The sequence below is a fragment of the Zootoca vivipara genome, chromosome Z1 (genome assembly GCF_965207765.1).
Source record: "Zootoca vivipara chromosome Z1, rZooViv2.hap1.1, whole genome shotgun sequence".
Taxonomy (NCBI): Eukaryota; Metazoa; Chordata; class Lepidosauria; order Squamata; family Lacertidae; genus Zootoca; species Zootoca vivipara.
This window is the reverse complement of record NC_142583.1, coordinates 55,163,956-55,191,296: the sequence shown is the minus strand read 5'-3', so window position 1 is coordinate 55,191,296 and position 27,341 is coordinate 55,163,956. Positions and strand designations below refer to the sequence as shown.

At 46.9% G+C, this 27,341-nt stretch overlaps 3 protein-coding genes across 6 annotated transcripts in view; 1 reads left to right on the top strand and 2 right to left on the bottom strand.

The window, feature by feature from the left end:
• The window catches only part of CZ1H4orf17 (chromosome Z1 C4orf17 homolog), a 164,338-nt gene that overhangs the window by 48,222 nt on the left and 88,775 nt on the right, over positions 1–27,341 (top strand). The gene's annotated exons all lie outside the window — the stretch shown is intronic.
• LOC118084556 (alcohol dehydrogenase 1-like) lies at positions 1,287–13,581 on the bottom strand. The gene is made up of 9 exons (XM_035114189.3): positions 13,486–13,581; positions 12,646–12,747; positions 11,459–11,600; positions 10,722–10,809; positions 10,393–10,615; positions 9,571–9,831; positions 9,033–9,168; positions 3,052–3,190; positions 1,287–2,050 (listed from the first exon to the last, which is right to left on the bottom strand). The coding sequence occupies exons 1-9, from the start codon at positions 13,501–13,503 to the stop codon at positions 2,026–2,028; spliced, it is 1,134 nt and encodes a 377-aa protein (XP_034970080.1). The 5' UTR covers positions 13,504–13,581; the 3' UTR covers positions 1,287–2,025.
• Positions 13,500–27,067, bottom strand: LOC118084555 (alcohol dehydrogenase 1-like). Of its 4 annotated transcripts, none has more exons than XM_035114187.3 (9): positions 26,893–27,065; positions 25,450–25,551; positions 24,175–24,316; positions 22,839–22,926; positions 22,526–22,745; positions 22,115–22,375; positions 21,277–21,412; positions 19,283–19,421; positions 13,500–13,582 (listed from the first exon to the last, which is right to left on the bottom strand). In XM_035114187.3, exons 1-9 carry the CDS (start codon positions 26,908–26,910, stop codon positions 13,546–13,548), a joined length of 1,143 nt encoding a protein of 380 aa, XP_034970078.3. In that variant the 5' UTR covers positions 26,911–27,065; the 3' UTR covers positions 13,500–13,545. The 4 variants fall into 4 exon arrangements, with proteins under 4 accessions (XP_034970078.3, XP_034970079.3, XP_088517254.1 ...); XM_035114188.3 differs by lacking the exon at positions 13,500–13,582 and adding an exon at positions 17,082–17,227 and having other exon boundaries at positions 26,893–27,063; XM_060278458.2 differs by lacking the exon at positions 13,500–13,582 and adding an exon at positions 17,263–19,111 and having other exon boundaries at positions 26,893–27,066.

The following is a 27,341-nucleotide window of genomic DNA, read 5'->3' as shown; positions in this document are numbered from 1 at the left end:
CGAGCAGAGCCGAAAATCACGTCTGTGCACGCGCAGATACCATAAATCGCTTCTGTGCACGCCCATCTGTTTACTCATATGCTAGAGACCACACACTTTTTACCAGGGCCATAGCCAAAGGGGAGCTAGTCCGTGTGTTTGCCGCGGGTGACCCTTTCTGGAGGGGGACATTTAGGCTTACAGCTGAACCTGCCAGCATTTAAAGTGCAGGGCGGGGAAAGTGAACATTTGCTTACACTGCGCTCCTAGTTCTCTATTCTGACCTATGCCTCATTTCTGATGTGTATATTATGTAAGACTGGCACCGTGGGAGGGCATGGGAAAGGCGAGGCTACCAGCTTCACGGCTGCCTTCACCATTCCTGACCAATGCAAGGACTTGAAGGGAGGTCTACTTGAGTTCGTTGAGTGTGGGGAGAACTTTCAATGGCCAAAATTCCCCACACTTTAATCTTACATCTGTTGTTGTTGTTGTTGTTGTTGTTGTTGTTGTATATTTGCACTGAGAAGAGCCTGTGAACCTGTCAGTCAGACTCTGTCCAAAGGTCACTCCCTCTTCTGCTTTAACCATGTTATTTACAATTCCTTATACTGTATTAATGGGGAAGGACTTGAGACTCGCAGTGTGTAACAACTTTTAAAGACTTTAAAAATACATGATAAACTAATAATAATCCTAATCCGGGAACTCATTGGTTCAGCCCAGGCTTCCTCAACCTCGACCCTCCAGATGCTTTTGGACTATAACTCCCATGATCCCTAGCTAGCAGGACCAGTGGTCAGGGATGATTGGAATTGTAGTCTCAAAACATCTGGAGGGCCGAGGTTGAGGAAGCCTTGTTCATCCCCCTTCACCTTGACCTTCCAGCACTGAGGGAAAGATCTGAAGGGAGATTGTAAGTGCATTGGCCAATGTGAATGGGAACCCTGATCATGCAGGGGTCAAGGTCAGAAGCACACTGTAAATTTAAAGCGTATGTAGAGCACATTGCTTCTCTCAAAAAAATAAATAAATCATGGGAACTGTAGTTTGTTAAGGGACCTTGGAATTATAACTCTGTGAGGGGGAAGTCACGACTGTTAAAAGTGATGCAATAGTGTTTTAAATGTAATGTGTGTTCAGAATGGCTCTGTTACAAGTGTATACCTGGGCACACATGTGTCCAGGCAGCACTCATTTATATTCAAATACACACTGCTAATAGTTTATGGCTTTTGCTGGAGTTATGACCCTTAAACTTAACAAGTGTTAAGCTTAACAAGGCTCTTAACAAGAAGCTCTCAAACAAGGAAACAAAGAAAGCTCGTTTTATTATATCAAATAGGAGCGATAGAATGCTGCTTCAGACAGCAAAGATACAATCTAAGCAGGTAGCAAATTCTACAATACACGCACACCTTTACTAAAGAGTAAAAGATTAGCTAACTATATTAATAGTCTGCAGAAATATGGGCATGGCAATCTTGCCATAATCCCACTCTAGAAGGGGGGTGGGTGGGCTCTGTCCTTAAAGCAAAGCAGACGTGTGCAGACTCCCGAGGATTACTGAATAAGTGTTATGCTGATGGAGCTGGAAGAACTAGCAAACTACTGGAAAGTCTGGGGTTCCAGGGTCACCAAAGTTAGGGTCTCCTGTCATATACTTATGCCACAATCTACAGAGATAAACCATATTATAAATTCAGATTCACACACACACACACACACACACACACACACACACACACACACCTCTTCAAGAGTTCTTTGAAACAGGTGATGGTGAACTGGTTGTGAAAGTTCCTAGTTAGACACCAGGTGGTCCTAACAACATTTTAAAAGCACCCCCACCTTATATTTGCAGGTTAAAATAATGTATGCATGGTTACAATAATGTATGCAATAATGTTTCCCCTATATTTGCTTCTCAACTCTTATTGGTTGTTAAATCCTCAACTATTTCAATAAAAGCTCTGTTGAATTTGAGGAGGGATGCAAAACGTATGTGTCCAGCTGAGGCCCTTCTTGCTAGTTGCTTCTGGAAATTTAAAACAACAAAATGCAGCGAATACTGAAAGAGAAAAGAGAAAACATTAATATAAATATAAGAAAGCACCCTAGCAATATAGACATCAAGAGAAATCATAGCAACAGCCTTGACTTTGCTTAGAGACTTTATCTTCTTCTTTGGCAATCACTCGTAACCGAGTAAGAATGTCTTCCATAAACACGGTTTTAACAGTGGATCCGTAAGAAACTGTGGAGGCCAATTCTGGATCCACACGTCCTTCCACAGTGGGGACATTGGTTTCCAGGCAGGAGTTGATCATGGTGTGGATTTGCCAAGCATGCCTTCCTTTTAGCACGTTTCTCCCTTGCGTCCTGAGTTTGTGTGTCTTCAAAGCCCATGACACCTTTGGTAAAGGCAGTTCTCCAACTGCAGCGCTCACAGGCCTGTGTTTCCCAGTTGTCAGTGTTTATACTACACTTTTAAAGATTTGCCTTGACACAGTCTTTAAACCTCTTTTGTTGACCACCAGCATTATGTTTTCCATTTTTAAGTTCGGAATAGAGTAGTTGCTTTGGAAGACGATCATCAGGCATCCGCACAACATGACCAGTCCAACGAAGTTGATGTTGAAGAATCATTGCTTCAACACTGGTGATATTTGCTTCTTCCAGTACACTGATATTAGTTCACCTGTCTTCCCAAGTGATGTGTAAAAATTTTCAGAGACACCGTTGATGGAATCTTTTGAGGAGCTGGAGATGGCGTTTATAAGCGGTCCATGTTTCACAAAGCATATAGTAAGGGTGGTAATACAATAGCTTTGTAAACAAGCATTTTGGTTTTCCTGCGAATGTCCCGGCGATGCTGGATTTCGACATCAATGTTGGCCCTTGTGGAAAGATAACTGCCTAGGTAGGAGAAGTGATTGACATTTTCCAACGTTATACCCCATAGCTATTGGGAGGTCAACCAAGCGCTGCCACTCCACCATTCTATCTGCTACTGATTGGAAGAAAGGAAGGAAGGGGGAAAGTGTAAAAAATAAAATATAGAACCCATACCTTTTTCCTGCAACTAAAAGCTCAAAGCCTTCAGCAATTTTCTCAAAAGGCAACGTGTGAGTTATTAATGAATCTGTATTAAATTTCTTGTTCATGTAATCAGAAACCAGTTTAGGGAGAGCATCTTTTAACTTCCAACCTAGGGCAGGGAAAATAAAAGAACGTTGGATCAGCCAGCAAGTTGATGATATTAGAAGATGAAGATAACTCCACTTTATCATTTAAGAAGAAAAGCTTAGTAGAATCAGAGGTCAATGTGATGGAAAGGCAGGATGGCAAAGGCTTTTAAGATGAATAAATATTGCCCCCAAATTTCATCTGCACACCTATTATGTCCACCAACACTTTCCCACACTGTCCATCAACAACATATTTGGGTTCCTCACTTGCACAGATTTCAATAGGTGGCTGTCTCTAGACATTGCATTGGCAAGTCACCATGTAAATGGGTCTAGGCACCTGTTTTGAATCCTCCAAAAATTTCCCTTATATTATTTTGCTGCCCACCAATAAGAAGGGAAACTTTTGTTAGAGGTTTTTAAGCAGAGGTTGAAAGGATAGTTTAGCTGAGTTTCCTGCAATACAGGGGTTTGGATTAGTAGACTCTTGGGGTCCCTTCCAACTCTGCAATTCTATGATTATATGACCAGTGTTCATTAAGGAGTATCCTTGGTTTTTGCATGTCCAATTTCTGCCATGTTCCTGCAGCCCATTCTATGGAGCATGTTCAGAGGAGGGGGACAAGGATGGTGAGAATTTTGGAAACAAAGTCCTATGAGGAACAATTTGAATAGCTGGATATGGTTAGTGAAATATACTCGGAGTCAAGAGTGAATTTCATGCTCTTTATTCAGCTCATAGTCATCAAGGAGGAGAAGAGAAGACGAATGGCTCTTTTCCCAAAACCATCTGCTTATATACATTATTTACACAATGGGCCTTGCGTGATTGGCTACTTCAGGGCTACACCTGTGGGCCAATTATATTGTGGATTGACTTTTGCCTGCAGCCTGATTGGCTGCTCCTACAGGCCAATCAGGTAGCAGATTCACTTCTGCCAGCCGCCTGATTGGCTGCTCCAGCAGGCCAATCAGGTTGCGGATTCACTTCCACCTGGAGTTGGATTGGGTAGCTCCCGCTGATTCTGAATCCTATTGTTCTAGGATTCAGCTCAGTACATAACACCCCTCCCCTCTAAGTTCCAGTCCTGCCCGGGAAGTTGCATTCGTAGTCCCCAAGGTCTGCTGGCCGCCTCCGTGTGCGTTGTGGCCTGGGGTGTTCCTTGGTCAGGGGTTCTGGTTCTGGCTCGTGTTCCGAGGCTGCTGGCTGTGCCGGGGATGTCTGGTCTGGCGCCACTGAACCACTAGGTTGTAGCTCTGGTTCCGGTGTCCTTCCAGCCTCGGGGCGCCCCTCTGTGCCTACTGCTTCTGCTTCCTCTGCCCACCCCTCTCGCTCTACAGGCCTCACTGCCCTGCTGTCCCCTTGGGACCCCTCTGTCCCGCTCTCCTCCCGGGTTCCTCCTGGGAATCGTCGCCGTATCTGGTCGCAGTGGCGGCGCCAACATTGCCCCCCTTCCGTTAGTACCTCGTACGACACGGGACCGGTCACCTTGGTGACTGTGGCGGGTACCCATGCTGGGCCTGCCCCAAAATTCTTTGCATACACTGGGTCCTGGGCCACAAATGTCCGGGGGTTCCTGCCTTTCCCCACCACTACCTCATCCTGAGCTCTGTCGGGGTGAAGTCGGTCCAGTCTAGTTGCAAGGCGCCGGCCCATTAGTAATTCAGCTGGGCTCCGGCCCGTCGTTGTGCTTGGGGTGCTGTGCTGTGCTAGAAGAAATGCGGCAAGGCGGTATTCCCAGTCCCCTTGTGTCATGCGGCGGAGGCTGTCCTTGGTGGTCCGCACCATGCGCTCCGCTTGGCCATTGGTGGCAGGGTGGAATGGTGCTGAGCGGATGTGGCGGATGGCGTTCTGCGCTGTGAAGGTCTGGAACTCCTCTGACGTGAATGCGGTTCCATTGTCCGAGACGAGGGTGTCAGGGAGCCCGTGGGTCGCAAACAGCTTACGTAGTACCCGGATGGCTGCCGCCGTAGAAGTGGACGGTACCAGTGCGACCTCCAGCCATTTGGTGTAGGAATCCACCACTATGAAGAATGTTTTTCCCTGGAAGGGGCCAGCGAAGTCCACGTGCAAGCGTGACCATGGATGTCGGGCGGACTCCCAGGGCTGGACTGGGGCCCTTGGGGGATCCGGGCGGGATTCTTGGCAGGTCTGGCAGTGTTGGACCCAGGCCTCTATCTCTCTGTCAATCCCCGGCCACCACACATAACTCCTGGCAAGGGCCTTCATCCTCACTACCCCTGGGTGTGTCTCGTGTAGGGCTGTGAGGACCCTTTTGCGGAGGGGCTGGGGAACAACAACCCTGCTTCCCCATAACAGGCACCCCTTGTGGGCCGACAGTTCATGTTTGCGGTTTGTGTAGCCAGCGAATTCTGGCCCGGGGCTGCTGCTGGGCCATCCTCGCCACACCCAGTCCAGGACCCGGGAGATGACCCTATCTTTTGTGGAATGGTGCGCAACTTCTTGTGCCTGAATGGGTCGGTCGGGAAGCAGCTCCAGGGTCATAACCTCTTGCGCAGGCGCTGGGTCGGGGCCTGTTTCTGGTAGTGGTAGCCTGCTGAGGGCGTCTGCGTGGCCCATCGCCTTCCCAGGGCGGTGGATTAGTGCATACTGGTAGCCGGCAAGGAAAATTGACCACCTGAGGACACGTGGAGACAACACTTGGGGGGTCTGCTTCTCAGGGGCAAACAGGCCAAGCAACGGCTTGTGGTCAGTCACTATGGTAAAGGGCCGCCCGTACAAGAAATCATGGAATTTTTTTACGCCCTTCACGATTGCCAGACCCTCCTTGTCAATCTGTGAGTAGTTTCGTTCGGCTGCAGCAAGCGTCTGGGAGAAGTATGCCACCGGCACCTCTCTTCCATCCGGGAGTTGGTGTCCCAGGACAGCGCCGATGCCATAGGGAGAGGCGTCGCATGCCAGCACCACTGGCAACCTCTCGTCGAAGTGTGCCAAGACCGAGTTCGAGACGAGCAAGTCCTTGACTGCCTGGAATGCGGCCCTTTGTCGCTGGCCCCACACCCAAGGGGCCCTTTTATCTAGGAGTCTGTGTAGGGGCTCCGCTACCGCTGCCTTATGGGGAAGGAAGGCATGGTAAAAGTTCAATAGTCCCAAGAATGACTGAAGTTCGGGCTTGCTCTTGGGCGCTGGGGCCTCACAAATGGCCCGTACCTTGTCACCGGTTGGATGGACCCCTTCTGCGTCCACCTTAAATCCCAGAAAGTCCACCTGCGGCACTCCCAGTAAACACTTTTCCCGCTTCACCTTGAGGCCCGCCGTCTGGAAACGGTGCAGGACGGAGCGGAGGCGGTCCTCAAATTCCTCTGGTGTGGGCCCGGCGATCAGTACATCATCGAAGAAGGGGGTGACACCAGGAATCCCTTTAAGGAGAGAGTCCATTAGATTCTGGAATATGCCTGGTGCCACGCTAACGCCAAATTGCAGCCGCTTTACTCTGAATGCCCCTCTGTGCGTCACAATCGTCTGAGCCTCTGCTGTGGCTTCGTCCACAGGCAACTGTTGATACGCTTGGGCCAAGTCCAGTTTGCCAAAGATTTTTGACCCAGCCAGGGTGGCGAGGACATGGCTGACCACTGGCACTGGGTATGCATGGGCCGTGAGAGCCTTGTTTATGGTGCATTTGTAGTCTGCACAGATGCGGACCGAACCGTTAGGCTTGACGGGTGTGACAATTGGAGTTTCCCAGGGGGCGTTGGGCACCGGCTCCAGCACTCCTTGCTCCACGAGCCGGTCCAATTCCTCGTCTATGCGGGGTTTCAGGGCAAACGGGACCCGGCGGGCCTTGTGCCTGATGGGTCGTACAGCGGGGTCTAGCTGTAGGGCAATGGGGGGTCCTGTATATCGTCCCAATGCCCCATCGAAAACCCCTGGAAACTCTTTGCATATGGCGTCCACGTCCACTTGTAAGCTAGTGCGGTTCACCCCGGTAACGGCTAGCCCCAGAGGTCCAAACCATGCCAGTCCCAGTAAGCTAACGTAGGGGCCCTTAACTACCAGCAAGTCCAATTGTTGCTTTCGCCCTCGATATTGCACCCTGAAGGTCCCCACCCCCATAGTAGGGACCTTACGTTTCTGGAAGTCCCGGAGGGTGAATGGGGCCGGCCTTAGTTTGGGACCCCCATTAGGGCACAATTCCCTTAATGTTCGGGCCGAGATTATGGATAGAGTTGAACCCGTGTCCAGCTCCATGCGGCATGGGGCTCCCTCTATCTGTACCTCTATATAAATTTTCTCTGTGCTGGGATGGGGCAACTGGAATACCTGGTAGTCCGTGATCTCCGTCGAGTTGCCTTGGTGCATGGTGCCGTGTGACCTGGGGCTCCTGGGTTGGTCATCTGATGCTTGTCGACGGGTGAGTCGAGCCCGACACACCCGGGCGATGTGTCCCAATTTTCTGCACTGCCTGCACTCTGCGTTGCGGAAACGACAGGTCCTCCTCTCGTGGTTCTCCCCGCAGCTTGCACAGTTCCCTCCTTCTCGTCGAGGCTGCTGTGGTGTGTATGCTGCTTGAGTGCGCCGCTGTACTCGGTGTACTTCCTCCCTGTCAGATTCGGATTCGTCGGTGAGGTCTTCGTGGTAGACCCTCGGTTGGGATGGCGGAGCCGGTCGTGCCTCTTGCGTTGACCTCTCGGCGGCTTCGGTTGCCAGGGCTTCCTCCAGAGCAATCTGGAACGTGAGGTCTTTTTTGGCGTAGAGGCGTCGTTGCAACATCTCGTCCCTCAGGCCACCGACGAGGCGGTCACGAAGCATGTTCTCCAATTCTGAGAAGTTGCATAACCGGGCGGCTTGGCGGAGGGAGGTCACAAACCCAGTTATGGTTTCCCCCGGGGCTTGCCGTTTTGCGTAGAAGGCATTTCGGCAAGCTACCACCGAGGGCTGTGGTGAGAAGTGCTCCTTCAGCCGTTCCATTATTGTTTTGTAAGAGACGGTAGCGACATCTCTAGGTGCAAGGAGAGCCCGGGCGATTTCAAACGTCTCCTCTCCACAGACGCTGAAGAATGTCGCCCTCTTCATGGCATCGTTGGTGACTTCTTTCGCTTGCAGGAGGAAGTTGAAACGGGCGGCGTACCCTTCCCAGTCTCCTGATGCTGGTTTGAATGGCGAGAAGCTGCTGTCGGTTGCCATTCTGGGTTCCTTGGGTCCTGGAGCTGAAGCCTGGATGCACGGTGCGATGCAGCGGTGCAGCAGGTGGCGGTGCTGCGGTGCAGTGCGTGGTGGCGGTCAGCTCAGCAGGATCCCATCCTCGTCGCCAGTGAAATATACTCGGAGTCAAGAGTGAATTTCATGCTCTTTATTCAGCTCATAGTCATCAAGGAGGAGAAGAGAAGACGAATGGCTCTTTTCCCAAAACCATCTGCTTATATACATTATTTACACAATGGGCCTTGCGTGATTGGCTACTTCAGGGCTACACCTGTGGGCCAATTATATTGTGGATTGACTTTTGCCTGCAGCCTGATTGGCTGCTCCTACAGGCCAATCAGGTAGCAGATTCACTTCTGCCAGCCGCCTGATTGGCTGCTCCAGCAGGCCAATCAGGTTGCGGATTCACTTCCACCTGGAGTTGGATTGGGTAGCTCCCGCTGATTCTGAATCCTATTGTTCTAGGATTCAGCTCAGTACATAACAGTTAGCTTGCAGAATACATGATTAAGGGAAGACAGAATAGCAGCTTTCAAATATCTGAATGGCTGTTATGCAGAAGATGGAGGCGACTGGTTCTCTGTTACTGCATTGGGCAGAACTAGGATCAATGGATGGAAACCTCAGGGAAGAAGAAGTTCTATGATTCAATGCAATAACAGCCATACTGTATATCACCGACTTTAATCAATCCACACCTCCAAGCAAACTTCCTATTAATTTCCTTCCTGTGAGGAGCAGAATAGGTTCGATGGAGAGTTGTGATCCTGCAGGAGGTACCCCAACCAGCACACAGGTGCCATGGCCCAAATGGCAGGATTTAAGGGCAGTGACCTGTTTGAGACACAAAGAAAAACAAGCTCAGAAATGGAGAAAAAGGAACATAAAAGCATATGAACATAACAGCCTTCCAGATCAGGCCAGTGGCCCAACTGTTGTTGTTTAGTCATTTAGCCTGCCCGACTCTTCGTGACCCCATGGACACAGTAGCCAACCAGATGCCTGTGGGAAGCCCACAAACAGAACCTCGGTACATCAGTTCTATTTCCTCCTGTAGGATCCATGCAACAGGAATTCAGAAGCATATTATCTCCAACCATGGAGCATCCATCTGTCCTCCGAATTTCCCAGCTAAAATATTTACGTAGCCCTAGCCAGCTGCATTGCTTCCATAAGGAGACAGCTGCAAGCGGGGAAGTACAACCCAAGTGATTACCATCAAGACAAATAGCATACCGCAGTGTCTGTGCGTCCAATCACTTCAAATGCATAGTCCACGCCAAGACCTGTCATCTCTACCAGAACCTCATTCATGGGCTTCTTGAAATCTTGAGGAGCAATGCATTCTGTGGCTCCTAACTCTTTGGCCTTAGTAAATTTATCTTTGTTGATGTCAATCCCAATAATCCTGGATGCTCCAGCGACTTTGCAGCCCATGACAACAGACAGACCGACACCTCCCAAGCCAAAGACAGCACAGGTAGAACCAGGCTCAACCTGCAAATTGATATAAACTGCATTATTGATTTTCCAGGATGTAGCAGGATTGGGGGCCTGGGAAGGAGGAAGAGTGGCGGACAGGAAAAGAAAAGGAATAGAGAGAAAGAACTGAGAAAATAGGTTCAAGAAAAGGAGCCAACAGGTGGCCCAAGGCAGGAGAAACAAAATAATGCAGCAGTAGGCCTGGGATAAGAAATAGCCTTGGACAGGGACTGGGAACCTGTGTTCATTCCAACACCCATCATTAGGAATGGACATTAGGAATGATGGGAGTTGTAGTCTAACAATGCATGGAAGGGACATGTTCTGTATCCCTAGACTATGAAATCAAAACACACTGACCTACCCAAACAACAGCCTCTGGCTGCTTCCTTTTAAAACGACCACTGTGAGGCTGGACATAATGAGAGCAGAGAAACTCAAGTAACGCCAGCTATCTTTGCATGTCAGAATCGTTTTAGGAAAAGTGATGCCTGAAAAAGCCCCTCTTTTCCAGCAAGGAGTACACATACTCTTATTTCACTTATTTGAGAATCAGAAATATGAACTGATACTCACCCGGGCAGAATTGGTGGCAGCTCCATAGCCAGTAGAAAACCCACAGCCAAAGAGGGGAATTTTATCCAGTGGAGCATCATTGCCGATTTTTGCAATGGAAACCTCAGGCACAACCGTGTATTCGGAGAAGGTGCTTGTCCACTGGAAGTGGTGGATCTGTTTCCCTCTGCAGGTGAACCTGCTGGTCTTATCTGGCATCAGGTTTTGAACAGGTTTATAGAGGCTGTTTGAGGAAAATCAGATGGGTCTGTATCATAAATCGGACTAAATGCTAATTTTACGTCTCACCAAGAAACAGATCTTTAATAGAAGATGTCAGATGAACTTACTGGGCCTTGAGGCAACAGTTAGCTTTAGGACTTAAACAACAGTCGCATTCTCCACACTGGGGAACACAGAGAGGAATGACTTTGTCACCTTGTGGGAAAACAAGAAGACAGGAAAACAATTTATGTTTAAATTCATAAGTTTGTTATATTAGTTAAAAGCCACAACAAACTTGTAACAATAGTATTAATGAAATACAGAACAAACATGCATAATGTAAGCCAACATGTATGATGTAAGAGGGAGGCGTTACCAGTATCAAACTCAAATCCAGCTTGATTTCAGCTTAAACCTCCAATTCACCTCAATTATTTACACTGATTTTATCTTCTTTTTCCTGATTAGCGGTATTTTGTAGCCAATGCATAGAGGGCTACTTTGCGTGTTGCGAAGCTATTGGAAGAGGTGTAGCAACAGATAAATATATTCCCAGGGTTGGTGGCAATACCCAAAAGTGATGCTGGGCAAGGTTATTTGGGGTACATGATTTATTACTATCCTGATGGGTACTTGGAGAAAGAGATTATTTCTAGTAAATGATGTGATCCTACAACTCCCATCATCCCTGGCTATTAACCTTGATTGCTGGGGCGGAGAGTGTTGTGGTTCAACAACATCTGGAGGGCCAAATTTTCCCCACACCTGCAATGTGCAGTCAAGCTATTGACACCATGCTTGCAAATCCTAGTGGTGTCCAATATACAAGCACTTCTGAATTTCTGATCTGCCTCATCTTTACCTGGCTGTACACAAGTGACTCCTGATCCAATACTTTCAACAATTCCAGCTCCTTCGTGACCCGCAATAACTGGGTAGTCAACATTAGGAAAAATGCCTTTCACTACATGATAATCTGTCGCACAGATCCCAGTGGCCACTATCTGCAAGGGAAATGCAAGATACTATTCCAGTACTTTCACCGGTTCTACCTAGCACACATATTCATCAGGAACTGGCCCTATTCATACAACTGCATCTTTCCGATGCGGAAAGAGTTTGGAAACAGTCTTCAGACAATCAGGTATTCACAGAGAGGACCTGCTCACATGATGATTTTCAGCGAGAATGTGACCCACTTGATTCAGTCTTGATCTGACTAATTGTGACCTAAAGGACTAGTGTCAGAAGTATGGGCAGGAGTCAGGCTCTGGGGCCTGTAGTGCTTTGCAGGACTGGGGCCTGCCTCAGCTTGTGCTGGAGAGGCAAGGAGTGGTCACTCAGGCCACTTGATACCTCACTGCACCTGGTGGCAGGAGCTGGGAGGGATAAAAGCTCAGCATTTCCCTTCAGCTCCTTGCCACAGCAACGCTATGCCTGCCTGGTTGCCTCTGGCCTCTTGCTCCTTGGACCCTTGCCTTGCTGACGCCTTGATCCTCGACCCTGGGACCTTTGCCTTGCTGACATCTTGCTCCTCGACTCCCAGACCTTCGCCTCTGCCTTGCTCCTTGACCCTGTGACTGCCTGCGGCTAGACCATCAGCCCTGCACCTGTTCCTGCTTCTACATCACCATCTTGCCTCTGGTCCTGACGTCCTCAGTCAGGGCTTCAACCGCCCGCTGACCGGACCGTGACAACTAGCCAGAAATACATATTCTCATCTGGAGGCACATGAGGCTACCACCTTGCAGAAACTAAGCAGGTCTGGGTCTGGTCAGTGCTTGGATGGGTGGCCACCTGGGAAGCACATGTACATTTCCTTGTGTTCCACGATGTAACAAAAGTGGAAGATAAACATGAGATGAAAAATTAAACGGTAATCAGTTCCATGATGGAGTAGGAGCCTCACATGCCATGTTGATGAGTTAGGTGGATCATTATCAAAGCATGGGAAAGAAACATCAGATGACAATACAGTATGGTAAAATTGTGCCTGGGTCAACTTATTTTGGACTGCAGCTGGAGTATCACTGGAGTAAGATCTTTTACCTTCACCCGAATTTCTTGGCTTTTTGGTGGTGCCACCTCCACCTCCTCAACAGAAGGCATTTGGCCAACTTCCCAGATGATTGCGGCTTTGCATTTAATCACCTGTGGAAATGAAGCCACTCAGATCAGAGATTTATTTCAAGGTGCCCCTCATAATGATTTGAATAATATTGCAACCTTAGAGTTGCTACAATCAGCATGGAGATTGCTATGTTCCCTGTATAGCAGGAATGCACAACCTTGGGCCCTAGGCCTTATTTCAAAACTGCTCTGCAAGCTATCATTTCAGGCTGCTGGCAAGAGCCACCTGTCCCTCTGTCATCAATGTACAAGAATGAGAAAAAGAGAGAGAGGGAGAGAGGGAGGGAGAAATGCAGAAGGAGAAAGGGTGGTCATGACCAATTTGGGCTCTGGTCCTGCCCGCTGTTAGTATGTGACCCCTGACTTACACCTGAGGGATGGTGCCCCTACTGGTTGTGCTTCAGGGAACCTTTAAACCCAGAATGTCTTGCTTTACTATCTAACCTACACTTGCAGAATGCAATGTCAACTTTTAGCATTGTTGGGAAAATCTAACATCCTGCTCTTTGTCTCCTTCACTTATAGGAAGCAGGCTCGTGTTTTGAATCTACAGGAAGGACATAATTTCCCCCCGGCTTGGTCTTTGCAGCTGTGAAGTGAATTTGCACAAATAAAAATCAGAGGAGGTTTCTCTGCTCTGGGAATGTAGCAATGCTTAGTTCTTTCCTCTTTGAAGCAATATAATATCTATGCAAATGCAAACATTAGAATGTAGCATTCAGATAGAATAGACTGAACCATAAAAACAGTCTTTCTTACCTTTCCTGCAGTCGCCATGTGTCCAGATCTGACTTTCAGTTTTGCCACAAGCTTGTTCCTTTACAAAGTACTTCTCTTCTTGTTTATCACTCCTTGCCTAAAGCAAGAATGTAGAGATACAGAACATACTATTTCTTCCACCACACACATAATGTATAATCTATTATAGGCCAGGGTCCATTTCTAGCTGGGATTCAAAGTTCTTTTGTTCCTGGCAAGTATTTAGCTGAAATAAATTCCCCCTGGAGCTGCCATCTAAAGTAAACGACCGAGCTAGGACAATATTGGATCTAAAAAGAAAAAGGTCAGTTCAGGTACAGACATTCTGACTAACAACTTGTACATATAAGTGAAAATCAATCTGGTCCATCCTCTCTTGCTCAAATTATTTATTTAGAATAGAGCATAATCACACACAATGTGTTTACTCAGACCCCAGAAGCCACACACTTTTTACTAATGCATAAAAGAGGGAGTACAGAAGCTGTTAGGATCAAAAACTGGGAGAAAATTTTTATTACAGGTTATTTAAGAACAGGCAAATCCTCACTTTTGCGCTATCGTGCATACGCACAGCACCAGGAAATAATTAAACAATTTATTTCATAGCCAAAAACGGCATGAGAGACCTAGAGAGTCCTTATGGTTTTCTGCGTGTCCTCCAGCCTCCTGCAGGCCCCAGAGCTTAGATTCCTGTTGTGGAATTTTACCAGAAGGAAACTAGTTATTTTCTTTTGTGTGTTCTTCTACCCAGTGCGGGTGCCTGAGGGTTATTTGAAGAGCTTAATAAACCATTCAAATTCACATTTCAAGTGGTTTTACAAGGGAAGCCAAAAACCTGAAGATAAGCCTAGATCTGGTTTCTGCCCTATGGGGAAATATGGGCTTCCAGATTGCAAAGATCATTGCATTTGGCAGGACGGATGTCCGCCATGTAACCACCGGAATTGCTATTATATGTTTATCACACCCGCCCTCCAGGGACTCAGGCAGTAAATTGCCTCTCTCCCATGTTATCTTCATGACCTTGTCATGGAGGGAGATTAGGCTGAATGGCAGGGCAGAGTGTAGTGCAGGGTTGACAACGTGCGGCCCATGGGCTGGATCCAGCCCACAAAGACGCAGGCGTGATTTCCAGCATCTGGGCATGCAGACGCGATTTCCGGTGTTGCACTGTGCCAGTCTGGCCCACGGACGATCTCCACGGGAGTGACCCGGCCCATAGCAGACCCCTGGTAAAGTGGTTGCCTCAGGTGGCCGATGTTGAGCGATGGGGAGCTGACAGAGCAGTGAGAGTCATGAGCCCTACCCTGTGATCTTTAAACTAGCCATTCTCAGGTGTGGTGAACTCAGTCCAATTGTCAATGTTGAAGTAAGGCTCAACCAGCCGGGTTGGCTTTTGTATCAAGAACCCATCTCCTACCTACTGGTCAAGCTTTTGTCTTAGATCCCTCTTTAGCTCTGTGGCCTATGGAAACAACCTTAAATCCCAAGGTTAAAACAAAACATTACTATGGTTGTCATTAGTGGCTGCCAGAATGACAGTGGCTCAGCTTTGGAAATCTTCTACTCCCCTTTTGCAAACAGTTTGGCAATAGTACTCTCAGAGTAGCTCGGCCACCACTGCAGAGTGCTTTAGGTGTGGTATCAATTCATTCACTTATATAAACAAAATTGTGGGAGTGCTCCACCCTCCTGTCACTCACATGTCAATGTGGAGATTTTATCTTGGGTGTAGATTAAAAAATATATAATTTGTTTCTGATGTGCTTATATTGATCTGTTTTGTGCTGTTTTGTGCTGCAAGTCTGATGTGCTTATATTGATCTGTTTTGTGCTGCAAGTCAGCTCTGCAACCTGCACCAAACCGCTTTGGAAAGCGGTTATTTGCTTTTATCTTTTTGTATGTTTTGAGATAAATAAATTTAAAAAGAGAACTGATTTGGACTTAAGTTTTCCCCCAGGACAATCTGGCAACAGATTTTCTGCAGAGCGTTCGTTTATTACTAACGAAAGACAAAGCAACATAGCATTCAAATGAAGCGAATGAACAAGTCCATTTTGAAAAACAATTCCAATTCGGAATTGTTTTTGAAAAACAATTTTGAAAAACAATTCCAATTCGGCTGTCAAACCGCCTTTGGGCTTCCAAGCACGAGTTAACATTTTTCATTGTTTATTCTGCACAATTTTCCTCTGAAGTTTATCACTCATAGATCTTTCATGCTCTTCCACTCAAGAATTCCAAGATCTTAATTTGGACAGTTCTAGTGGCCCAAACAAACAAGAACTATATCTTTATTCCTTGATCAGCTGTCCTCAAGCAGGGCTTGAAGTTTTCTTTCTGGATTTCTTTCAGATCAGATCAAACAAAAGCCTTTGTCAGATGTTTCCACCACCAGGATGGTGAGGAAGGGCAGCAGCCGTACTGTTATGTACTAAGCTTGGATATCAGTTACCACTCTTGCAGACCTCCACCTGTTGGAGGCTGAACTTCTGCTGTAGGAAACCAGCTCTACCAGGTTTAGAAACCATCAGGGTTCTATACTGCAAAAGGAGTCTATCGAGTGTATGTGAAGGGAATGCTTGTCTTTTGCCTGATTCTCCTTGTGCTTCTCCCTGTCTTTGCTCCCCTCAAGATCCCCCCCAAAATCCTTAGATCAGTTTAACATATGGAAAATAATCTAGTCCAACCCCCTGCAATGCAGGAATACGGTATGCAGTTGTCTGATACAGGGATTGAACTTGCAACCAAGGCATTATCAGCACAATGTTCTAACCAACTGAGCTAAATAGTATTGAATCAGAATGAACTGTGGAAACCTGCACAGGACGAAGTCCGATGCTGTTTGCACTTGTGCTGCTTGTCATTGAGATTGTTGGTTGAACTTGGCAGTATATCATGCACCAGTCTTGTGGTGGGCAAAGGGTTGTTGATTTAGTCATAAAATTTTGTGCCCTTTACACAGTATAGACCCGGCAGGGCTAATTTATCAATAAGATAAGGAATATGAGCAGCAATAAGTATTAATATTAATATTAATATAGATAAAATTGATGCACACACCTGTTCTTAATGACTTTGACACATTTGCTAATATTTACTAATTGTTTACTAATTGTAAGAATTGTATAAAAGACTTGGGAGATTTCTCTTTTCAGGTTTTGGGTTTTGACCTGGGGGTACTGTCCTGCTGCAGGAGAAATAAACAAATAATTTTCAGGGTACATCCTGGAAGCCTTGCTGGTTTACTTGTGGTCTTCCCTGTTTATTTAAGATAACTAAAATCCTACCTAGGATGAGCTGAATTTGTGTTGTTTTAAAGCTGCAGAATGATGCAGGAACAGGATGGGAGACTTACAAACAAACCCATAAGAAACAGACCTAGACTATCTTTCCATCCCTAGATAGGCAGCTTTCTGTTAGCTAATTTAACTCAGCTCTGGGTTTTGTTTTGTTTTCTGTGTATGATTTAGATTTGAGAGCATGATTTGGGATCTCTAAGCATCCAGAGCGAAGTGAAACCAAATCACTGTCGTGAACCATGCTATGTTTGTTTGTACAATTTCCGCTCCCATAATAAAGGCACGTCATGTCATTTGCCAGCAATTTTTATAGTGTATTTGCTTTTGTTTGTTTTTAAAAAGCAACCACATTTGGAAGAGAGAATTCTTTGTGAGACGTTCCAGACTGAAGGCATTCAGCAAGCCAGCAACTCAAAACACCAAGACAATACGAATGCTGAAAGAGGAAAAAGTAGAGTTAACTTTGCAAATCCTTTTGCTGAAAAAGCAATGAAGCAGAGTTTATTTTTGGACCCTCATGTGGTCATTAATTTTTTGTTCAACATACTGCTGACAGATGTTGCTGGCAACTAGGAGCTGAGGAGAGGGAGAGAAACATGCCTGCCGTTCTTACAGTCTGCTTCTAAGCAGTATTTAGTATCCAACAGCATTTTGGCGAGGTGGCAAATCTCATCCCGTTATGTGGCCACATGCGACAGAGAACTGGCACATTAGATAGCTGCAGTTACCCCAAGATAAGCTTACTGAGTTTTTATACACCACATAATTTTTTACATTTGTTTGTGGTATACAGCAATCCAAATCCCCTTTGCACCAAGTGGGGTGGGGGATAAATTGGGATACCAAGATGAAGGTCTACCAGGCTTGTGTGTCAAGCACGCTGCTTTATGTAAGTGAGCCATATCTTACAACCATCAGCAGCAGCCTCTCAATGCCTTCCACATGTACTGTGTCATGAGGATTTGGGGTAAAAAGGTAAAGGTAAAGGACCACTGGACGGTTAAGTCCAGTCAAAGGCAACTATGGGGTTGTGGCACTCATCTCACTTTCAGGCTGAAGGAGCCGGCGTTTGTCCACAGACAGCTTTCTGGGTCATGTGGCCAGAATGTCAAAACCGCTTCTGGTGAAAAGGAACACCGTGACGGAAACCAGAGCACACGGAAACGCCATTTACCTTCCCTCTGCAGCGGTACCTATTTATCTACTTGCACTGGTATGCTTTCGAACGGGCTAGGTTGGCAGGAGTTGGGACAGAGCAACGGGAGCTCACCCCGTAGCGCGGATTTAAACCGCCAACCTTCAGATTGGCAAGCCCAAGAGGCTCAGTGGTTTAGACCACAGCGCCACCAGCATTCCTGGATTTTGGGTACCACATGCAAGGACAGCGTTTCAAAGAAAGATGTGCTCCCCCAAGCCCACATTCCCAGCATGTCTGCACTCTTGTCTCAGCGACATCTATGCTGGCTTGACCATGTCCACAGAATGGAAGAGGGCTGGATCCCCAAGGACGTGCTCTATGGGCTTCAGGCATTAGGCCCATTGGCAGGTGAACTCTGCGTTACATAAATGTCTGCAGACGTGACATGAAGGCTGGCAACATCTACCCCATGTGGGAATCCCTTGCAGATGAAAGCAAGGCCTGTAGACAAGGCAGTCATGTTGTGTATCCACAGCAATGTCCAGAGGAGGAATGAGCTCTGGGAGGAGCACAGAGAGAAGAAACACCACAGTGCAGCAGCAGCAGCACAGCTACTGGATGCCTTCATCTACCCCTGCTGCAACTAAACATGTCTCTACAGCCACAGCAGGTGTTGTCACCTTCCAACAATTTGACTTCACCCCCAAAGGTGCACTCTTCCACTGTCTCCTGACACAGACAGATACCACCCTTTTGCCCACTGCCAAGGCCATTGCTGGTGGGGTTATGCCAGCATTACTTTGCTGCTGCAGAACGTTCCCGTCTGGGTCAGAGCTGGTGAGCCTCATTTGACAACAAGAAACTGAGACTTTAGAGTGCTGGTTTGGCATCAGACTATGATGAAGATTTCTAGGTTCACATTCTAATTCTGACTTTGGGTCGCTTTGGGTCAGTCAGTATTCCTGGGTCTATCTCACAAAGTTGTTGCAATCACTAGAGCAGGACAAACCTTGTATGCCTCCCTTGGTGGTCAATAGAGCATCTCCCGGACCCCTTCCAGCTTTATGGCTCTAGTGGTATAAGCCTTCCCCAAAAGGGTTTCTGGTCTACATGGGTGGGTTGAGGCCAGGGCTTTACTGAAGTAGGTCTTGCAATGCCCAGGTGTGGCTTAGCCACATTGTCCTATAAATATCAAAATACTCTTTTAATTCCCAAGTAGTCATTGGTGCCAATCCCTTCTTCTCAGACAAATCTCCAGGAGGCCAGTTCCTCAGAATGTCAGTGGCTTTAAAGAAAATTCTGCAACAGAAAGCAAAGGAGGAAGAAGTTCTGCCAATAAGTCACAAATCTCACCTCTTCCCTGCATGAAGCAAATCAAATCCTTCGCTGATCTTGCTGAATGGCAAGGTGTGGGTTATTAAAATATCTGGCTTAAATTTCTCCTCCATGTAACTGGATACCAGCTGAGGGATAGAATCTTTCATCTTCCATCCTGGGGAAGCAACAAAACAGCAGTTGGAAGCAGCAGTACTTCTGAATACCAGTCGCTGGAAACCACGGGAAGGAAGAATGCTCTTGCATTCAAATCCTACTTGTGGGTTTTCGACAGGCATCCAGTTGGCCACTGTGAGAACAGAATGTTGGACGAGACGGGCCATTGGGCTCGCCTTATGTTATCATGCCAAGCACCACGACCCACACAAAGTTTATCCCCCAGAATTTTTTTCCATGCCATAAAAATGACTCCGCAATACAAGGCTTGTGATATTCTCAATGTCTTATAAAGCCAAAGATAGGGCAAGAGGACAGTCAGAAAACATGTGGGTTGCAAGTGCTCATTCTTTCAACAAAGGACACAGAAACCACCAGTCTTTAAAACAAAATTAGGTTCTGGCAGCAACCCATACTGCAGCTCCCACTTCTAGTCCAGGAATTCTTAAAGATACACAGCTGTAGATGGTATAGTGAGACCGAGCTACCCTCCAAACACCAACATTGCTGCAGCTTATCTGGGCAGGGCTAGGATGGGACAGGTTGGCAATGGCAAGGGGTGTGTGGGCCGAGTGGAATGATGGCTGAGAAATAAAGGGTTAAACAGCTTCCCTTCCCTGCCTGGGATGGCAGTAGATGGAGAGATTCACATATGCACATGCATTCTTTATTACACCAATTAACATTTCAGCCCCTTTCCAGGGCCAATTCTAAGTGCAGAGTTTAACCTTGAACACCCTATACGGCTTGTGACTGCAGTATGGAATGCCTGTATATGGATTTTTAAAAAAATGTTTAATGTTTTATTCTGTTTTTATATATGTTGGAAGCTGCCCAGAGTGGCTGCGACAACTCTGTCAGATGGGCAGGGTACAAATAAAATACTAATAAGTACGAATCCATGCCCTGAGATCACCATCAGGTGTCTTTCTCTGTGTGTCTCTGCAAACAAGTGGGGGCAGCAGTATTTACCTGAACTCCATCTGGTTGTGTCACTGCTTACCGGGAGGTGGAGTGAGCAGGCTAGGCCAATATGGTGCAAATGCACCAGCGGGAATGTTGGATTGACTCCAAGGGTGCATATGCATCAGGCTGACCTGATTCCTCCTACTGAACCTCCCAGTAAGCAGCAGCGATGTGACCAGCTGGAGGTCAGGTGAGCTCCACCACCCTACCATGTCCCCTTCTTTCACGCTTTAAAGATCTTCTAGGGAGGCCCTTCTTGCAAATCTATCCATGGGTGGATTGATCAGTCACCTGGGAAAGGACTTTCTTAGTAGTGGCACATAGACATTTCTTCAGAGTTATTAAACAACTTTATGACCCAGTAGTGATGTATGGAAGTGAGAGCTGGACCATAAAGAAGGCTGATCGCCGAAGATTTGATGCTTTTGAATTATGGTGCTGGAGGAGACTCTTGAGAGTCCCACGGACTGCTAGAAGATCAAACCTATCCATTCTTAAGGAAATCAGCCCTGTGTGCTCACTGGAAGGACAGATCGTGAAGCTGAGGCTCCAATACTTTGGCCACCTCATGAGAAGAGAAGACTCCCTGGAAAAGACCCTGATGTTGGGAAAGATGGAGGGCACAAGGAGAAGGGGACGACAGAGGACGAGATGGTTGGACAGTGTTCTCGAAGCTACCAACATGAGTTTGACCAAACTGCAGGAGGCAGTGCAAGACAGGAGTGTCTGGCGTGCTCTGGTCCATGGGGTCACGAAGAGTCGGACATGACTAAACGACTAAACAACAACACCAACAACATGACCTATTCAGGGTTTCACAGTACTAAACACATGAACTGGGGAATGTGCATACATCAACATGCTTGCTCATTCATGGCGCATCACCATACCTCCAATGAAGCTCCCTTTCAAGGTGCGTCCTGTAAAAAGCAGCATAGGATCGAAGGAGAGCCTAGAGCCTAAAGGAGGCACACCAACCATCACGCAGACTCCGCAGCCCATGTGACAGGACGCTAGAGCAGCTGTCTAATCAAAGTAGGGGGGGAATTAAACAGGTTGCTGTCATGCAAAGGAACAGTGACATTTCATGACGCACTGCAAAATAGTTAATGGAGAATAATGAAGTAAGGGTGGTGGTTGTTTCGTCATGCCTGTTTATGAGCCATCTCTTTCATCTTACAAATCATTAATACAGTGGATGCTCAGGTTGCGAACGTGATCTGTGCGGGAGGCATGTTCACAACCCGCAGCGTTTGCAACCTGAGTCTGCGCACATGTGGGTTGCGAGTTGGCGCTTCTGCACATGTGCAAAGTGCGATTTAGTGATTCTGCGCATGCGCGCATGCCGAAACACGGAAGTAACCCCTTCCGGTACTTTCGGGTTCGGCGCAGAGCGCAACCTGAAAAAACGCAACCTGAAGCGGCTGTAACCCGAGGTATGACTGTACAAATCAATCAACTTTCTAGGAATGCCAGGGATCCTGGGAACAATATGGACTGCTTCAGATGAAACATAAAACCATGGTTAATGCTACATGCACAAGTCTTTATGAACTCTTGGGCTTGTGAATTGACTTGCCACCTCCCTCTTCCCTTTGCGTGCAACAATTCCCCCTTTCCTGGTTTGTTGAGCACTAACCACACTTTGAAATTTATTCCAAACTGGCGAACTATGGTTATCAAATTGCAGGTTGGAGCCATAAATCTTTGACTAAAAACAATACGTACCAACGTATCCAAACACCCAACAACCTCAAATGCATAGTCAACACCATGACCTGTCATTTCAACCAGCACTTCCTGAATTGGCTTCTTGTAATCCAGAGGGTTAAGGCACTCGGTGGCTCCCAGTTCTTTCGCTGTTACAAATTTGTCTTTGTTAATGTCGATCCCAATGATCTGCGAAGCTCCAGCTGCTTTGCATCCCATGACCACAGAAAGACCAACTCCTCCCAAACCAAAGACAGCACAGGAGGAACCTGGTGTGACCTAGAGAGCCATGGAGAAAAGAGGACCAGGATAAATTCCAGTTGTGGAATAGGGTAATGTAGGGCATATTTCCAATGGAAGAACCTCATGTCTATTACAGAGACCAAAAGAGTCTACCAAGGAACACAAACAGAGCACAGGATTCCTTACCTGGGCTGTATTGAGGGCAGCCCCATAGCCGGTGGAAAATCCACAGCCGAAAAGACAGACTTTATCCAGAGGGGCATCATCATCAATTTTAACAACGGTTGAGTCAGGCATGACTGTATATTCTGAGAAAGTGCTGATCCAAAGGAAGTGGTGAACTAACTTCCCCTGGCAGGTGAATCGGCTGGTTTTGTCTGGCATTAGATTCTGTGGCTCAAGAAGGCTGTTTCAAAGAGATCGGGATTTGTCAATAACAAAAAGCTGTGCTGCATATTGCCGATATAGAAATACAGGAGAAATTTCCAGAACAACTCACTGGGTTTTTAGGCAACAGTTGGTGTTAGGTTTCAAGCATGAGGCGCATTCTCCGCACTGAGGCAGACAAAGAGGGATAACTTTGTCTCCTAGAAATAAAAGAGGCATAAAAATATAGTAGACAGAAACAACCTAACAAAGGGATTCTGCATCCATAACCAGTGCTCAGTGAAGAGAGTGAGCTATGTATCAAAATACTGTGACAAGGCATTTTTTGCTACAACCAGGGGCGTACCCAGGATCAAAACGGGGGGGGGGAGAGGGCAAGAGGAAGGAGGGAGGGAGGGAGGGAAGAGAGGGAAGGAAGGAAGGAAGGAAGGAAGGAAGGAAGGAAGGAAGGAAGGAAGGAAGGAAGGAAGGAAGGGGGGGGGAGAGAGAGAGAGAAGGGAGGGAGGGAGGGAGGGAGAAAAATGAAGAAAGGGGGGAAGGAAGGATGGAGCTCCCGTCCGCCCCCCAGCTCAGGCTGCTCCTCCACCCTCCCACGTTCCTGTCACTGGCTGCAGCCGCGGAGGGGACGGAAACAGCCCAATTTCCATAACCCACAGCGACTTTTCCCCTTCAGTTTTTGGAGGGGAGAAGTGCGGGTTATGGTCCGTAAAATAATGGTAATTTGTTTTGCCCATGGCTACAACAAAGACTGAATAGGCACTCATCAGCAAATGCTCCAGCCTGCTGTCCACTTCAGCGAAGTAAACAAGGAGCCTATTATTCACTCCTTGGAATAAAGTGGCAAAACTTCTGGCGCATACGACTTCAGGCTGCAGCAGGAAGTTCTACATCCGGAGTGGGTAACCTATGGCCCTCCTGACATTCTTGGACTCCAAATCCCATCAGCCCCAGCCAGCACAGTCAGTGGCCAGGAATCATGGGAGCTGCTGGAGCAAGGCACACTCGCACCCTCCCATTAGCCGCTGGGCAGTAGGCGCATGCCTTGCTCAAGAGAGGAAAGTGGTTTCCATTCCATGCTGGCTTGGGCCAATAGCAGTTGTAGTCCAAAACATTGGGAGGAGGGCATTAGGTTGTTGGGGGCTGCAATAGGGACTAGGGCGTTAAGTCAGTCCTTTTAAATTGGCACTGCCTGCATATTGACACACATCCTTTACGCAATGTTATTGTTCAGAAAAAGTTAATTTTAAAAAACAGCCTACAATCCAGAGAGGAAAGAACACTTACGTAGTGGGAACATTCAAAGATTAGTGCTGGTTCACCAGGGATAATCTCAAATACAGTCAGAGTTACTTGGGCAAGCATAGATTTTACCACAACTGCACACTGTCAAATTATGCTGCGGTGCTTTAGAAAGATACTGGTAACACATCTAAAATCCTTTTATGTACCTGGCTTCACGCAAGTCACTCCTTCACCTATGCTCTCTACAATTCCAGCTCCTTCGTGTCCAGGAATGACAGGATAATTGACTTTAGGAAAAGAGCCTGTCAGAACATGGTCGTCAGTTCCACATATCCCTGTGGCTATTACCTGTAAGAGAAGAAAGTACATTTCTTTGATTTCCCCTGTGCTCTATTCTATATTCTGTTTACTGCAGCCCAGCTTTTGACAACCTGGTAGCCTTCAACGTGTGATGTCTGGGGCCAACAGGAGCTGTAAACCAAAACACCTGGTGAGCATCAGGATGGTGAAGGATACTCTATTTCAATGACTTCTTGGGTTTCCATTTGCAGTGATTTACAGCATAATATTAAGGTTGGAGTTTGGGATAGTGTAATGGAAGTGAAAGGCACCAACTTAATACAGATCAAATTCCTACTGAACATCAGGAAGGACTTTCTAACAGCAGTGGGATGGACTCCCTCAGGAGGTTGTGGACTCTCCTTCCTTGGAGGTTTTTAAGCAGAGATTGGATGGACGGCCAACTGTCATGAGATTCCTGCATTGCAAGGTGTTGGAATGGATGACCCTAGGAGTACAGTATCTTCCAACTACACAATCCTATGATTCTATTAAATTTAGCGTCAGCTTGCAATCATTTCAAAGTTATCATGTAAGACAGAAAGTGCTATGGTCACCTAACTGATCACTGTGCTCTGTAGAAGAGGACCTCCTGTGATAACATCGCATCAGGAGGTCAGTTCCATACAATGCAGGAATCGGGCCTTTAGTGTGGTGGCACCTTCCTTTTGGAACTCCTTCCCCTTATAAATCAGAAAAACGCCAACTCTATTGCATTTTCAGTGACTGTTGTAGACCTTCCTTTTCCAACAAGAATTTCAAGTGACGTTCTTCTATATTTATTCTTATTCCTACTTATATACTGCTTGAAACCGATGCAATCTAAGCAGCGATATAAGAGTTTATTGTTAAATCACTTGGTGATGTCTTATGGGAAGTGTTTTGCAAATCAAACAAACACATTTATGATCAGCAGCAGCATCAAATTAAACTGGAATGAAACTCCACACCAGTCTTAAACTGCTCTTAGCTTACCCATCACTACCACTGCTGACTCACAAGCGTAATAAAATCTGTACAACCATTTCAGAAACAGCTGGAGAAACAGAGAAGCAACAGACACAAGTCGTACATTGATAGGAAAAATTACCGTATCCACATAGCGGAGGAGCATGGAAAGGGGCTACGAACAATTCATTTACCTTAACACGAACTTCGTGAGCTTTTGGAGGGGCAACTTCCACCTCTTCAATAGAAAGCGGCTTCCCTACTGCCCAGGCGACAGCAGCCTTGCATTTTATAGTCTGTAAAAACAAGGGAACAATGAGATGCTCAATGCAATCCCAGGCCAGGGCAAAAAGGAGATAGGAATGGATGAAAGTGTATAGTTGCAGGTTGTAGCCTAACTGGAATCTTGTTTGGTGCAGCAGATGGGACTTTGTGAAAGGTAAAGCAGAGAAGCTGCTGCAGTGGGTTCGTCTTCTACTCCAGTGGGGAATGTAAAAGTATAGTGTCCATCTCCAGGGTGTAACCTGGGATCTCAATATAGGCCTAGAATAGAAGCTGGGAGTTGTAGTTTAGCAACATCTGGGAGTCGCAATACTCTTTCTTGCATTTTCTCATTGAGAGCTTGGGGGGGGGGGGAGATGCATTTCTTTGCCACAAGAAATACAACCACGAGTACTGTACTGAGACAGACTCTCTTGCTCACTATCATCTGCTACACCAGGGGACAATGCTCTCCATTTTTTTGCCGTACTCCAATTCTCACCAGTCTCAGCCAACAGGGGCAATGGTTGAGGATGAAAGGAGATGTAGTCCAACATTATCTGGAGGCCACCACGTTGGCTGCCCTGTACTGCATTGATTGGCAGTTCAGCCTTTGCCATACTGGGATAGTGCAGTTGGTAGAGCACGAGACTCTTAATCTCAGGGTTGTGGGTTTGAGCCCCATGTTTGGCAAAATATTGAAGGGGGTTGGACTTGATGACCCTCGTGGTCCCTTACAATTCTATGATTCTATCCCAGTGTTCTGTAGATCACATGGACCACATTACAGAGAGCTGTAGTTCAAAACCTCTCAAAACCCACTTTGTTGTGTTGTTTTTTAAAAAATAACTGTTATTCCCCATTTTTAGGCTAAAATAAAACAGCAATATCTGGAAGGACACCATTTTTAGGCTGGGGAAGTTTCTTATACCTGTCTGCTAAGAAGTCCAGGACTGAAGCCTAAATCCTTCCACATGCAACTTCGTTAGATACCTAAAGGTTGCAATTTAAATGCAATCATTTTGTGATCATGCAATTCTGCACGCAGCTACTTTTCCCTTCTCACCTGCTTCCACAGCAAGAACTGGGGGAGCAATCAAATCTCCAAACCCTAACGTGACCAGGAACCATGAAATGCAAGTGGAAGCATGCTTACTCGGAAGTAAGCCCTACTGAGTTTAATGACACTTACTCTTGAGGAGGTGTGCAAGGGCGGGATTGCAACTTTATGAAAGAGTAATCCTCCAGCGCACAATCCGAACCGTGTCTACTCAGAAGTAAGACCTATTGAATTCAGAGGAGCTGACTCCCAGGTAAATAGGGCTTGGATGGGCTTGCAGCCTTTCGATATGAAAGAGATACTGCTGTGTTCTTACTTTCCCAGGAGTGTCCATGCTTGCGCGCTCCTTTGCGCACAGAAATCTGCTCGCCCCTTTTGCAGAGCTGCTCCGATTCCGAGCTTGGAAAGCGGAAACAACGACTAACCCCGATCTCCACTTGGGTGCGCGTTTCTCGTGGGAATTTTGAGATTAGAACAAAAGCGTAGAGGGATGAGGCCACGTTCCTTAAACTGGCCTATCAGTCTGCTGTAGACCTACCGCGAGGGACTCTGGGGGATGTAGTCCATTGCTTAGCCCGGCGTAGACGCAGCCTCAGAGCGTTTCCTAAAATGCCTCAAACTTCCCCGAATAGGGAAGCGTATATGAGAAGATGCGTGCCAATGGTGAGAGGTAACAGGCAGAAGGCGAGGACGAATATTTGTGCAGGTTTGCACGGCTGGTCTTTGTTTTGCCAGACACGTGTTATTTTAACCCCTGCACGGTCT

What these genes read in the sequence shown, in the direction of transcription:
- LOC118084555 (XM_060278458.2), bottom strand. An exon ending in GAAAGGGAGCTTCATTGGAG is followed by an intron (nt 19,422 to 21,276) that starts GTATGGTGATGC and finishes TTGCTTCCCCAG; the next exon opens with GATGGAAGATGAAAGATTCT. An exon ending in TTGCTTCATGCAGGGAAGAG is followed by an intron (nt 19,112 to 19,282) that starts GTGAGATTTGTG and finishes TGATATTTATAG; the next exon opens with GACAATGTGGCTAAGCCACA.
- LOC118084556 (XM_035114189.3), bottom strand. An exon ending in GCCAAGAAATTCGGGTGAAG is followed by an intron (nt 11,601 to 12,645) that starts GTAAAAGATCTT and finishes TTTCCCTTGCAG; the next exon opens with ATAGTGGCCACTGGGATCTG. An exon ending in CTTTTAGTTGCAGGAAAAAG is followed by an intron (nt 2,051 to 3,051) that starts GTATGGGTTCTA and finishes TTTCTCTTTCAG; the next exon opens with TATTCGCTGCATTTTGTTGT.